Source organism: Emydura macquarii, unplaced genomic scaffold (genome assembly GCF_026122565.2).
Source record: "Emydura macquarii macquarii isolate MOO-44397 ecotype Brisbane River unplaced genomic scaffold, CSIRO-AGI_Emac_v2 contig_2473, whole genome shotgun sequence".
Lineage (NCBI taxonomy): Eukaryota > Metazoa > Chordata > Testudines > Chelidae > Emydura > Emydura macquarii.
Genome location: NW_027132610.1, coordinates 40,190,612 through 40,205,758, shown reverse-complemented (window position 1 = coordinate 40,205,758; position 15,147 = coordinate 40,190,612). Strand labels below are relative to the sequence as shown.

The 15,147-nt window shown below is 45.9% G+C and overlaps 1 protein-coding gene across 7 annotated transcripts in view; it reads left to right on the top strand.

Moving 5' to 3' along the window:
• Positions 1-15,147, top strand: part of MYCBP2 (MYC binding protein 2) — a 477,832-nt gene that overhangs the window by 298,011 nt on the left and 164,674 nt on the right. For all 7 annotated transcript variants that reach the window (XM_067563270.1, XM_067563273.1, XM_067563271.1 and 4 more), the window contains 2 exons: positions 10,502-10,674; positions 11,114-11,258. In XM_067563270.1, coding sequence (XP_067419371.1) covers positions 10,502-10,674; positions 11,114-11,258 — 318 coding nt within the window. The remainder of the gene's footprint in view (positions 1-10,501; positions 10,675-11,113; positions 11,259-15,147) is intronic.

Sequence of the window (15,147 nt, the reverse complement as noted above, 5' to 3'; positions counted from 1 at the left end):
GTAAAAGCATTGCTTTTAACATTGCAAGGCACTTTGGTGCTAACTTCCATTATCACTTTCTTCTTACTGATTGCTAGAAAGATACCTGTTTGGGAGATTTTGTCAGTATCAAGGAATCTAACCCATTATTAGCAAACACAGTAAAACTGCTTTTGAAACCTTCAAAGAAAAGGCTATTAAATCATGCTAGTGGGTCACAGCGTTTAATTATTTGCCAGTAATCGGTTGGCGATTAAGAGCGCTGGCTAAGATTTTCAAAAGTGAATAGTGATTTTGTATGTCTCAATTTTTGTGCCCAACTTGACACCTCAGAGGGGCCTGATTTTTCAAAAAAAAAAAAGATGGTAAGCACCCAACCTCTGAAAAGCATGCCCCTTCAAGTTGTCTCATTGGGCACCCTAAAGCACTAGTCACCTTCGAAAATGTCTTCTCCTGAGACTGATATTTTGGTGACATTGCCTCTTGGTGGAGGAAGAATTGGAAGGCATACACCTTGCCATCCTTTGGGGGTAATTCTTAATAGCTGATTGATTTAGCATAATATTTTGTATTAGATAATTCATAATTCTTAATAGCTGATTGATTTAGCATAATATTTTGTATTAGATAATTCATTTCTGATTGTTCTCTGTATTAAGAGGGAGATAGGTTGAAATGTAGACCTTGAAAGGTTCTGTATCCCACTTAAAGGTCAAATTCCCTCACTCCATCCCTGTCTTTCAGTGAGATTATATTTCATTTCAGCCTAACAGGTCAATAATGAGCCAAAAGTATCATTTGACAGCCATTACATAGGTCTGTTGTCTACTCTTGATTTATTTTGGGTATGTGTACACTGCAATTAAACACCCATGGCTCGCCCATGTCAGTCAACTTGGTCTTGCAGGGCTTGGGGTATGGGACTCTTCAAATTTATTGTGGATGTTCAGGCTCAGGCTGGAGCTTGGGCTCTGGGACCCGACAAGCTGGGGCCAGAATGTCTGCAGTGCAATTAAACAGGCCCAGAGCCTGAACTTTGTGAGCCCAAGTCGACTGACACAGCCATGAGTGTTTAATTACAGTGTAGGCATATGCATAGTGTGTGTTATATGGAGCCTTGCTTCTATTTACTTGTGAGAACTCGTTTTTATAAAAAGAAGCAGTATTTATTACCATTTGATTTAAACTGTCATTATATGGAAGTAAATTATCTTCTGGGGCACACTTATTGATTGGAATGTTTTTCTAAATGGTGGAGATATGAGACTATGGACAAAAGGAGGGCATCCAAGGACTTGGTGTAATAGCATTTAGAAGCAAGCCAAAAGGATTTTATGGAAGTGTTCATGATCTGTACAATATTTACATTAAACACTCATTATAGTAAAGTTTCTCAGAACATATATTCAAACATAAATATTACAGAATGGAGCTGTGGCTTATTTATATTTTTGATTAAATATAGTATTTTGATGTTATAAAATGGTTATTCTTCTTTGAATAGTGTCCATAAGGATGCTCCATTCTAGGTGTGCTAACACACCCTGTACCTTTGATCAGAGATTTCTCATAGCAATGTCCATTCAGCTGATGCATGCTTGTCAACCTCCTGTCATTGTTATATAACACCTGTGCAGGTGAACCACCCTCAGCTCCTTCTCAACCACGTTGGCCTGAGACAGAGCTCTGGCAGTTGTCCTCTTTGGGATTTCATCAGCTTTGTCCTCATTTCTTATTCTAAGTAGTTAGTTGTAGTAGCTCTTAGCATTAGTCTAATTAGTTAATAAGTAGTAGTAGTTTTAGCTTCCTAGTTTTAAAAATTAAAAAAAATTCTCTCATATATGTTAAATTTAGATAGATACTAGTTAGAAGTTCTTGATCACTGGGAGGTTATACTCAGTTCTCCCAGCTTCAGACATTGTCTGTTGTTCCAGGAGGCAATCCCAGTAAGTGACGGGCATGCTTGCTGCAGCTGTGCCTTGGGGAATTGCACGTTGCCCAGAAGAGTAACTTCTTCCTGGCACTGAAATCCAGAGCCAGAAAAAACAGAGATAAAACTTCATCTCGTTATAATGGCTTCTGACTCCACCACGGGACCCCCTCTGTACACGCTGGTCTCCGAGCAAGTCTGCTGCCTTCCCTCGGAGTGCACCTGAGCCACATTTCCGTCCGCCTTTGGCCACAGGCTCTGTACCAATAACTCTATATTGCAGGAATTCCATTTTCCCAAGAACGTGACTGTATCTGAAATGCCTGCTTCTCTGCTGCTCAGCTCCTATGTGTTGTTGGTATTGACAATATTGAGATCGCCTAAAGTTAATCTGGTACCAGCAGTTTCACATCAGATCTCTCAAGGAACTCCACCATTCCAGAGTGAATTTGAGGAAAAGGATTCTTATGAAGACCTTGCCTTGGTGTCTCATGTATCAATTCAAAGTTCTCCCCCTCACTTCTATAGAAGCCTCTTTTCAAAAGTCTGACTATAATTACTCTTGGCACAAGATTGCAACCATCATCTCACTGGCATGAGTACCTTTAGGTGCCTCCTCATATGCCTGATGCACCTCCTTCTTGGCCATATTGGGACTCTTGGGCGGCCTATCGCTAACAATTTTTTCCAGGGCGTTGAGCACCCCGCGTCATAGAGAGAGGCAACCTGCATTACCTGCTTCCTCCAGGACAGTGGTTCCCAACCTTTTTGAGTGAAAGCCCCACTAGTTAACACTAGGTAACACGTGTCCCTCCCACCCTGCCCCCCTCACCATTAAACACACATAATCCCTATAAACACACATCATAATAACAAAACTAAATTACATTAATAATAATAAATTATTCTTACCTGAGTAAGAAGCGAAGCCTTCCCTGGCGCAGCCGCCACCACATGCCCTGTGTGGCCCTGCCTCTTCCCATCCCTCATGGACAGAGGGTAATGGAGATAGTGGGTGCTGACGGGCTGACCGGGGCTGCTCCAGGCCCCCAGTGGCACAGGGCTGATTCGCTCCAGCCAGCTTGGGGTTGGGGGAGCTGCTCCTTCACTCCAGCTGGCATGGAGCTCAGGGCTGCTGTGCCCGGCCAGAGCTTGGAGCTGCTGCTCCCTCAGGAGGACTGCTTCTTCACTCTGGTCAGCCATGTGGCTGGCGCGGAGCTTGGAGGGGCTGCTCCTCCACTCTGGCCAGCGTGAGGCTTGGGGTGGCTGCTCCCCCACTCTGGCCGGCACAGGGCTCGGGTGGTAAATGTCCTCAATATTACTGAAGCCTCCTGGATGGACCCCCTGTAATCTTTGGCGTCCCCTCCCCCCCCAGGGGGTCACACTCTCCAGGCTGGGAATGGTTGCTCCAGGAGACCTGACCCTCCATAGGAATCCTTTGAGGAGCAGGAAGCTAAAGCCAATGAAGAGGTCTCTCCTATGGCCAATATCATCTTCATCTCCAAGTGAAATTGTCATGCCTTCTCTCTCCTCCATCCTTGACAGATGATTTTAAGCAGTTCCAAGATCTGGTCAAAAGAATTGCTGACTCCTTGCCAATCCCTCTCGACAAGGTTAAAGAACTTCATCATAAGCTGCTTGTTATCCTTCATTCACCCTCATGTGCCCATGTAGCTTTGCCTGTCAGCAAAGCCCTTCTGGATCCAGCAAAGATCGTCTGGCACACTCCAGCTATTTTTCCATGTACATGCAAGAGAGCAGGATAAGAAATATTACGTCCTAGCAGAGGACTCAGAATTTTTATTTTCTCATTCCTCATCTAACTCCTTGGTCGTCGACATGGTTAATGAATGTGGAAGGCAGCACCACACTAAAACTAAAGTTAAGCTCAAAATAAAAATAGACAAAGCCAGACTCATCCTAATAGCACCAACCTGGCCCAGACAAATGTGTTTTCCTTATATGATACAGCTGGTCATTTGCTCACTGTTCACTCTCCACGCTGCTCTTCATCTCCTCTCCCAGGAAGGCAGGAAGATCCTTCACTCCAATGTTGAAGTGCTTTGTCTCAAAGCATGGTTGGTCAGTGGTTCATAGGATTAGAGACACCTTACTCAGAGGAAGTAAAAAGGGTACAATTACACAGCAGGAAAAGTCTACTAGCTACTCTCATAAATGGATGAGATTTGTCCATTGATGTGACCTCAGGCATATTCCGCCAGATATACTGGATTACATCCTAATTCTAAAAAATTCAGAACTATCGATGAGCTACATAAGAATCCACCTGGCAGCCATCACTGCTTTCCAGCCCCCAGTAGAGGATTATTCTAGTTTTGCCCATCCAACAACAGCAATATTTTTCGGAGGACTTGGAAACCTCCGTACACCAACACCCTACTTCTGTTTGGAACCTCAGTCAGGTCCGTAAATGTCTTACAAGACCACTATTTGAATTGATGGCGACCTGCTTACTGCTCCATTTATCAGTGAAGACAGCATTCTTTGTTTCCATCATGTCAATGCGATGGATTAGGGAAATAGGGGCCCTGATGGCATGCGCCCCTTTCATGGTATTTTTTAAGGACAAGATCACACTGTGACCCCATCCCATATGTTTACCTAAAGGTTCTTCTTAGTTTTCTATTAGTTCTTCTTAGTTTTCTAACCAACCCATTCATCTGCCAATCTTGCACCCCAAACCGCATCTGGATAACCAGGAGGCACTGCTGCAGATCCTTGACATCAGGAGAGCCCTGGCCTTCTATCTGAATAGGACAAATCCTTCAGAAAGACTTACAAATTGTCTTGCTAGCAGATAGGACAAAAGACTCTGCAATCTCTAATCAAAGACTTTCCAAGTGGATATCTGGCTGCTTTAATTATTGCTACAAATGTTGCAATATTCAGACACCTTTGAATATATGTATTCATTTTACAAGGTCCATCTCCACCTGTACGGCATTCCTCAAGAAAGTGCCCATTGTTGAAAATATGTAAGACCACTACTTGGGTGTCTATACATACGTTTGCTGAACACTATGCTGTAACTCTCAACTCTGCTGCTGATACTGAATTTGGCTTGACTATACTTTTTTCAATACTGGATTTGACTCCGAAGCCTCCCTGCTCCATCTTAATGGGAACTGTTCTGTAGTGACCTAGAGAGGACCACCCATGGGGACAGCAGCTGATTAAGAAGAAATGCTTACTCACCCTGTACAGTAAATGTGGTTCTTTGGGATGTGTTCCCTATGGGTGCTCTGCTACCACCCTCCTTTCCCTCTGCTTCAGAGTTCTCTGCTATGAAGCTTCATGGTAGAGAGGGGACTGAGGGCGGTTTGCCCACACAGTACTATAAAACAACAGCATAGAGCACTAAACTGAATAACATGCAGGTGTGGACCAAACAGACACTGTTATGAGAAATCTCCAATCAAAGGTGCAGGGTGAACTAGCGCCCCTAAAGTGGAACATCTGTAGGAAAACGCATCTTGTTAGTATTAGTGCACAATGTGAGTAGCCATTTCTTTTTTAACATGTCACTGTGACAGAAGGAAAGAAAATCACATCTGTTTAAATATTCTGTTCAATTTATCACTAAAATTGATCAAATCCCAAATATTATGATTATAATTGTTATATGTATAGTAGTAATTTATTTCTTGGTATGACTGTAACTTATTTATTTGGTGTAACTTTAACTCAATAGGTGGATGAGTTAGTTGTGTGCCTACCTTCTGTGTAACTAACAGCTGATGACAAATCAAGATAAACGAATTTATGCATCATCTCCCTACTTTCTGAGATTTTTTAAGGCAGATGCCTCTATTGCTTCCAAGTTTTCAGTGGACAAGCAGCTAGTGCCATAGTTTTGACACCATTTAGAGGGCCTTGAATCTGCGTCAGCCAGCAGGATTTTTAGTGAATCTGTAAACTCAGGGGTTGTGCTGTATGACTGGAGAATTGCTAACATAGTGCCTATTTTTAAGAAAGGGGAAAAACTGATCCAGGTAATTACAGGTCTGTTAGTTTGACCTCAGTAGTATGCAAGCTCTTGGAAAAAATTTTGAAAGTAGTCAAAGACATCAAAATTATTGGTAATTGGGACAAAATACAATATGGTTTTACAAAAGGTAGATTGTGCCAGACCAACCTGATCTCCTTCTTTGAGAAGATAACAGATTTTTTAGACAAAGGGAATGCAGTGGATCTAATTTACTTAGATTTCAGGAAGGCATTTGATACAGTTCCACATGGGGAATTATTAGTTAAATTGAAAAAGATGGGAGATTAAAATTGAAAGGTGGATAAGGAACTGCTTAAAGGGAGACTGCAACTGGTCATATTGAAACATGAACTGTCAGGCTGGAGAAAGGTTATCTGTGGAGTTCCTCAGTGATCGGTCTTGTGACCAATCTTATTTAATCTTTTTATTACTGACCTTGACACAAAAAGTGGGAGTGTGCTAATAAGCTTGCAGATGACCCAAAATTGGGAGGTATTGCTAATACAGAGAAGGACCAGCATATCATATAAGAAGATCTGGATGACCTTGTAAACTAGAGTAATAGAAATAAGGTGAAATTTAATAGTGGAAAATGCAAGGTCATGCATTTAGGAACTTGTAGGCTGGCGACATGGCTCAACAGAGGCGTTGTGATGCTTTCTTGGGCCCAGGCTCCGAGGAAGGCCACAACGCCTTGCTTTAAGTGAAAAAGCTAGTGGGTCTTTAGCCTTGGCCCACAGGCAGGGCGGGCTATCAAGGCTGTCTGTAGCCCCCGGCCCTCAAGCAGGCGTGGCAGGCAAAGTAGTCTATAGCCCCTAGCTCTCAGGTGGTGCAGGGCTGGTAAGCAGTCTGTAGCCCCTGACCCCCAGGTGGGGCAGGGCTGGTAAGGAGTCTGTGGTCCCAAGGCTCAGTATCCTCTGTGGCAACAGGTTGGAGGAGACGAGCACTCCCGGGGTGGCTAGGGAAAGGGATAGGAGGACACAGGCCCATCCGACTCCACTGTGTCCCAGCCCAGGGCCCTATCAGTGGCAAAGAGGCTCTGCCACTGGGTCAGCAGGGCCCCAGCCACAACACGCTGACACTGGTGCGACCACAGACTCAGCCAAGCTATAGTTGGCTGTCCCTCGGTTACTTCCTCCCACCCTGAACCAGGGTACCTGGAGCCAGGGGCCTTCCTCCGAGTCACTGGGGTAGACAGCTAGCGGGAGTCCCACTAGTCTTTCACTGGCAGCCAGCAGCAGGTCCAGGAACTCCTCGAGGCCATCAGCAGATGGCAGCTCCTCCAGGTCCCAGGGTCCCAGTGGGTCCTTCGGCAAACCAGGCTCAAGCAGTTCCAGTGGTTCCCTGGGGACGGGCAGCTTCTCTAGGTCAGGGCCGGCTTCTCCCCAGTCAGTGGTATCTGGTAGCTCTTCCCAGTCACTAGGGCCTAAAGGCCCTATCCAGTCACTAGGGCCTAAAGGCCCTATCCAGTCACTAGGGCCTGGCAGCCTAGGCAGGCCTTCGAGGCTCCAATCAGTGGGGTGTTTGCTTTGCACAGCCGCGGGGCCTGGGTCAGGCCCAGACCACAGCCTCGGGGAAAGCACGTCCTTCTCCGGCAGCAGCTTCCCCTTGACTGAGCTGCTAGGCCAGCCTTTTATACTTCCCCTTCCTGTCCTGGCCCTGCCCCTCTGCTCCCAGGGTATTTGGCCTGCAGGGTCCTGATCTGCCTGGCATAGGCGTTGTGACCTTTCCTCTGGCCCAGGCTCCAAGGAAGGTCACAGCGCCTTGCTACAGAACTAATAACAAAAACTTTTGTTATAAACTGGGGACACAGCAGTTGGAAGTGATAGAGGAGGAGAAGAACCTGGGCATATTGGTTGATCACAGGATGACTATGAGCTGCCAATGTGATGTGGCCATGAAAAAAAGCTAATGCGGGTATCAGGAAAGGTGTTTCCAGTAGAGATAGGGAGGTGTTAGTACTGTTACACAAGGCGCTGGTGAGATCTGGAATACTATTAGCAGTTCTGGTTCCCCATGTTTAGAAAGATGAATTCAAACTGGAACAGGTGCAGAGAAGGGCTACTAGGATGATCCGAGGCATAGAAAACATGTCTTATGAGAGGAGACTCAAAGAGCTTGGCTTGTTTAGCCTAACCAAAAAAAAGCTGGGGGAGATATGATTGCTCTCTATAAATACACCAGAGGGATAAAATACCAGGGAGGGAGAAGAATTATTTAAATTCAGCACCAGTGTGGACACAAGAATAAATTAATATAAACTGGCCATCAGGAAGTTTAGGTTTGAAATTAGATGAAGGTTTCTAACCATCAGAGAAGTGAAGTTCTGGAACGGCCTTCCAAGGAGAGCAGTGGGGACAAAAAACCTAGCTGGCTTCAAGACTAAGCTTAATAAGTTTATGGAGGGGATGGTATGATGGGACAGCCTAATTTGGCAATTAACTGATCTTTGACTAGTAGCAGTAAGTATGCCCAGTGGCCTGTGTTGGGATGTTAGATGTGGTGTGTTCTGAGTTACTACAGAGAATTCTTTCTGGGTATCTGGCTTGTGAGTCTTGCCCACATGCTCAGGGTTTAGCTGATCGCCATATTTGGGGTTGGGAAGGAATTTTCCCGCACGGCAGATTGGCAGAGGCCCTGGGGGGGGTTTCACCTTCCTCTGCACCATGGATTGCTGGTGGATTCTCTTCTGTATTCTCTGTACCTTGAAATCTTTAAATCATGATTTGAGAACTTCAGTAACTCAGTGATTGGTTAGGGGTCTATTACAGGAGTGGGTGGGTGAGGTTCTGTAGCCTGCGTTGTGCAGGATGTCAGACTAGATGATCATAATGGTCCCTTCTGACCTTAAAGTCTATGAGGATGGTAAAACAACAACAAAAAGCTAGAAGAGAAGAAACTGTTCAGGAGCAACAAGCCATGCATTACAGTTCTGAGATGTAAGTGGCCTGGCCTAGTGGTTAGCATAGGGCTGGAAACCAGGTCCTCATGGCAACTGAGGTTCAGAACCAGGAGATCAGGAACCAAGAGTCAAATACCAAGAATCAGGTTAAGTCAGGAAACCAGGAGTCGGGGACAGGAGCAGGTAGCAGTGGGTGAGCATTCCAAAGTAGGGTGGAGCCCAGTTGTATAGACCACTACTACTTCCTCCTCCTGCTTTAAGTAGGATGAGCAGGCCAACCAGGATTTCCAGTGTTTTTCACCAATTCTGGCCTAAGAATGGAATCTTCTATCTGAGCTGGGCTTCAAGGAGATCCAGTTCGAGCTGATGCCCGTAAGCTGTCAGGTGGAGACTTGGAGCATGGGAGGATCATGGCAGCATGCCTTGGCTGCAACATTTTTTTTTCAGTCCTCCATTGTATGAGCCTTGAGTGCGCAACATGTGCTAACTAAAGAAAGACAGAGGGAGCCTGTGTTGGCAGAGTGCTGGTGCATGGTGTGCAACTCTGGCACTCCACTGCTCTGGGCTCCTTTCTCCTTTAGTTACTCACACAAAGGGGAGTAGAGTTGAACTGGGTACTCTTGCCGCTCTTCAGACTCTCTCTTCTCCCCCACACTCCCTTCACACCACAACTTATTTAGCCTCTGCCTGGATGAGAGGAAGGAAGAGAGTAGTTAAAGGACAAAGAGGCCAGATGGGAGTAGGTGAGCCACTTTCTCAGGTGAGACATTGGATCCAGGGCAGTTCTCTTGCCTATCCAGCTTCCCTCCTCCCCTCAGAAGGGATCCTTTATAGTGAACCCCACCAAAAAATAAGTTCCTTTAGAGGGATTCTTCTCCATTGGCTGAGACATTTTCATTACCATAAGTAGCAGAAGGACACTCTGTCCCCTCAATATTCTCCTGGAAGTGCTCCATCCTCAACCCCAGCTCCTGAAGTGGGTTTATCTTTTGTGAGATGACACAAGATATCAAGATTTCCCCTGTAGAACAGAAGATACCAGAGGAGGTACCTGTGACAAGCCCATGGGTGGTTGTGCTCAGAGCTTAGAGCAGGAATCCGGTCTAGTGGTTAGAGTAGCAATTAGTAGCCAGAAATTGGAGTCCAGGGTCAGATCTGGAGTGAGAGGCCAGGTGCTAGAGCCAAGGGTTGGAGCTGGAGTCAGAGCCCCAGGTCAGAACTGGGTTACTTGGAGTGAGGCAAGGTAGGAGCAGGGCTGGCTCCAAGTCTGGGAATAAGTAGACACAGAAACTGTCACAGCCATGGGCAAATGGTATGAACAATCACTGAACTGCTGCTATTTCTGGATTTAAGAGTCAGTCTTCTGACTCAACCAACCAATCAGGTGATGTAACCAATTAGGCAACCTACTGCAGGCCAGCTGTATTTGTTAGGTTGCTTGGTGATTGGCTCTGCTTCAGGCCCTGATTTCTGAAAGGAGCAGGCCTTCCTCCTTTCCTGCAAAGGAGAAGAGGTTCTCCATGATTACTCTATTGTCATTGAGAGTATGGAGATGGTGTGCCCCTTTCCAGATGAAGATGAATCCCGCCCCAAAAATATCTTTACCAGTGTTGTCACAGAATGGAAAACCTCCACATGTAAGAGATTTGTTTAGCTGAAAATACTATTTTTTTTTAAACAGGTGTGTAAATCTCACTCAGGCATTCTTGGAAAAGGTTTGGCACTGTCTCACTCACCAACCATCTTGGAAGCTCTTGAAGGAAACCTTCCACTACAGATACAAAGCAACGAACAATCATTTTTGGATGATTTCATTGCCTGTGTACCAGGGTCTAGTGGTGGACGGCTTGCAAGGTAATTTGTGTACTATATGAATGATCCTATTCTTGCATTATTCTCATTTTTAACCACTGTAGCAAAATATAGAACTTAAATGTTTTCTAGGTATTGCTTTGCTTAGGATCTTGGTTTTAGTTATGTACTAGAATTTGAAAACTGTGTATTTTAGCCCTCTTGCTTATCCTGTAGTCATATATTTTTATAATCGTCCCTTTTATTAAGTATCTATATATATAAAAAAAAAAAAACTTGTTAATTTGGTCCGTGGGTTTTTATTACGTTCATTATGAAAAATATATAATTACTTCAAACTTGACTCTATTTTTGCCCCTTAATTATAAGTATGATGACAGGGCTTTTTGTTACATCTGTGTGTGTCTCTTCATTATGATTAGAAGGTAGTACAAAACATTTTAATGTTATGTTCAATTCTTTTAACTTTACTCTGTTCTAGATGGCTCCAGCCAGATTCGTATGCTGATCCTCAAAAGACATCCTTAATTCTAAATAAGGATGACATACGATGTGGTTGGCCAACTATTATTACCGTGCAAACAAAAGACCAGTATGGAGATATTGTTCATGTTCCCAATATGAAGGTAATTGTGTATGAACTAAGACTAGTCTTGTCTGTTTTTATCCTGCAAAAAATTTGTCGTCATTTCTGGTTGACATCACACAGAAGATCCTTGATTAGTGCACTAAGTGGCATTCTGAAATTCTGGTACACTCAGTGGGATTTTCTTACATCTGTGCAACTATTTTTAGATTATGCTGTTAAGTAAACTTGCTCAACCCCATTGTCTCCAGATCATATCATCCTACTCTATAATGGTTTTCTGCAGGTGTAGCTAAGGACATTATTTGACCTGCATGATCATTATTTTTGGTGGTGATGTGTGAGAGAAGAACCCACTTTCTGCATGCAAATTAGGAAAGTTAGCCTTTGACAAGGTCCCTCACCAAAGGCTCTTAAGCAAAATAAGCAGTCACAGGATAAGAGAGTTCTTCTCAGACTCCGAGGCACAGTCTGTTTCACTGAGGAGAGACTGACACCATAGAAGACATCAGAGGGTGGAAGCAGCTCACCCCCTCACGGTGCCATGGCCTCCCTAGTGGCAGGTGCCCTTACAGTGGTCATTCTGAACCATGGGGTGTTCCAGCAGGCCCAAGGGTCTCAGTCTGGCACATTGCACTCCTTCATCTTATCAGAAGGGGAGTTAGGATACCATCTCACTCTGCCAGAAGCGTGCAACATGGCTGCAAGGAGTGCTCTGTTCCCGGCACTGTGCCGGATTTTCCCCGTGACCCCAGCTCCAAAGATGAAGATACAGCACCGCATAACCATTCTAGTGCTGAGGGGCAGGAAAGTCAGCACCGCCCACTACAGCATCATCTTCTTCATCTCGGGATGAGGCCCTGGTGGCAGCAGTGCTGGCACCAGTACTGGATGACAGCATGACTGACCAGGAGCTACTCTGTAGAATAGCTTGGAATATGGGCCTTCAGGAGGAGGAGGGTGCAGACCTGATGATAGACATCTTAGCCCCAGAAGGTCCCTCCAAGGTGAAAAAAGTTGAGAGGAAATATTTCATGCCATCAAAGGACCATGAGCATTTCTACATGCACCCTCCTCCAGGGTCACTCGTGGTGGCAGCTGCAAACAAGCATGAGAGGCAGATACAAGGCCCCATGCGGAAAGCTAAGCTGCCAAGAAGTTGGAGCTCTTTGGGAGGAAAGTGTACTCCACTGGAGGGCCCCAACTTCATATAGCTAACAAACAGGCTATCCTTAGCAGATACAGCTTCAACTCATCACAGTCCATGGAGAAATTTGTGGAGTCAGTACCACCAGACTCCAAATCTGAGTTTTCTGCCATGGTGAAAGAGGGTACGGCTGTATCAAAGACCCTGCTTCAGGCAGCCTTAGATGCAGCAGACGCAGCGGTACAGACAATGATATCAGGAGTAGCCGTGAGACAGAGTTCTGGCTCTAGGCTTTGGGCCTCCCTCATGTGGTCCAGCTAATCATCCAGGACCTGCAATTTGAGAATCCAGCCCTGTTTTCTTCTCAAACAGACTCAAAACTTCATAGCTTGAAAGACTTCAGGGCCATGCTGAAGTCCCTTGGGCTGCATACTTTGGCAATCCAGAGAAAGCCGTTCAAGCCACAGCCCATGTCTCATTTCTGTCAGAGTTAGCAGAGGCAGGACTTCAACCATTGAAGGGGCAGGAACAACAGAAGTAGGCCTACCACAATCCTCTGGCTAGGGCCCTGGTGAAACAAGGCAATCCCCAGACTCTAAGCAAAACTTTTGAGGGTGCCCCCGAGGATGGCACACCATTGTTCTGGATCCATCCCTCCTTTTGTTTTCGGATCATCTATCACACTTCTACCATGCGTGGTCCCAGATCACGTTGGATTGATGGGTTCTACACACAGTGAGAGTGGAATATTAGCTCCAATTTTCATCTCACCCATCTTGCCATCCTCAAGTTCCCCATCTCTCTTCAGGGATCCTTCTCACAAGCAACTACTTCAACAAGAGGTGCAGGCGCTTCTAAAAGTAGGAGCTGTAAAAGAGGTGCCTTGGGAACTAAGGAGAAGGGGATTCTACTCCCGCTGTTTCCTAATCCCAAAAGCCAAGGGAGGCCCTCGTCCTATCCTCGACCTGCGAAACCGCAACAGATTCATGAAGAAACTGAGGTTTTGCATGATCTCCCCTAGCCTCCATCATCCTCTCCCTGGATTCGGGCAATTAGCATGCTGCCCTCGACCTAAAGGATGCATACTTCTACCCGGGCCACAGGAGGTTTCTCCATTTTGTCGTCAATCAGCCCACTACCAATTCATGGTCCTGCCCTTTGGACTATCTGTGGCCCCCCAGGTATTCACCAAATGTATGTCGGTGTTGTGGCTTTTCTGAGGAAAAAAGGAGCACAAGTATATCCTTGCCTCGATGACTGGTTGGTCAAGGGACACATCAGAGCGCAGGTGGAGGCAGACGTGAGTCTGATAAGGGCTATCTTCGAAAGGTTGGGCCTTATGATCAACAAGCAGAAATCAATGCTTACGCCCACCCAGAGGATAGAATTCATCCCAGAGACTCGTTTCCTGGCCCTTCATGGCATAATAGAGAACATGAAGTGCTATTCTTAGACCACAGCTCGGAATTGCCTAAAATTGCCGGGCCATATGGCGGCTTGCATGTATATCGTATGGCATGCAAGGCTGTGTCTCAGGCCTCTACAAGCATGGCCATTCTTAGTTTACCACCTAGCTCAAGGTGACATAGACGAGATAGTCTCGCTCCCCCCTCAGTTTTAGAGAGTCTACAATGGTGGTGCAATCCTCACATTGTAATATATGCAGGAGTCCCCTTCTTGCCACCCCATCCTTCTCTGTGTCTGGTAACGGACACATCAGCAATGGGTTGGGGAGCTTATCTGGGGGACCTCAAGACCCAGTGTCTTTGGTCCCAAGCAGAGCTGTAGCTTCATATCAATGTGAGAGAGTTGAGGGCAGTGTGTCTGGCTTGTCAAGTCTTCCAAGGTCACTGGAGGGCAAGGTAGTATCGGTCCTAACAAACAATATGATAGTCTGTTTATATAGAACATCGCTAAGTGGAGCTCGCTCCTCTCCCCTGTGCCAGGAAGCCCTCAGACTGGGGGACTTCTGCATCACTCATTCACTACATTGAACCTGCGCATGACTCAGAATACGTTGGCCGACAACGTCAGCAGGTCCTTCCACACTCATGAGTAATCGATCCACCCAGATGTGTTGAGCAGTGTCTTCCATCAGTGGGGTGTTTCCCGGGTGGACTTATTTGCCACAAAGTTCAACAGGAAGTGCCTGCAGTTCTGCTCCTTTTAGAGCCACAACCCGGTATCCATTGTGGATGTCTTTCTCATCCTGTGGACAGGCCAACTGTTCTACGCCTTCCCTCCAACCTCACTTATCCACAGGGTCCTGGTGAAGATCAGATAGGAAATACCTATCTAGGTAAGTAAGGTCCACATTGATTCTGATAGCCGCCCCTGCTTAACCTCACCAGCACTGGTTCACCACACTCCTCGTCCTCTCAGTGGACACGCCTGTTGTTCTACCTCTAATCCTGGACCTGACCATTCAGGAGCACAGCACATTGAGGCACACCAATCTCAAATCACTACACCTCATAGCATGGAAGTTCCGTGGCTGAAGCCCATGGAACTAGTATGCTCAGAATCGGTTGAGGTCCTCCTCGGAAGTAGGAAACCCTCCACTAGGGCCACTTACCTAGCTAAGTGGAAGAGGCTTTTGGTCTAGGCTGTCCACACTGGCATCAATTCCATCAATTCTAGACTTTTTGCTACACCTGAAACGGCAGGGACTATATGGATCATCAGTTAAAGGCCACCTGGCAGCCATTTCAGCATTCCATCCCCGGGGAAGCCAGACACTCGGTGTTTGATAACCCATTGATTGTCCGTTTCCTGAAAGGTT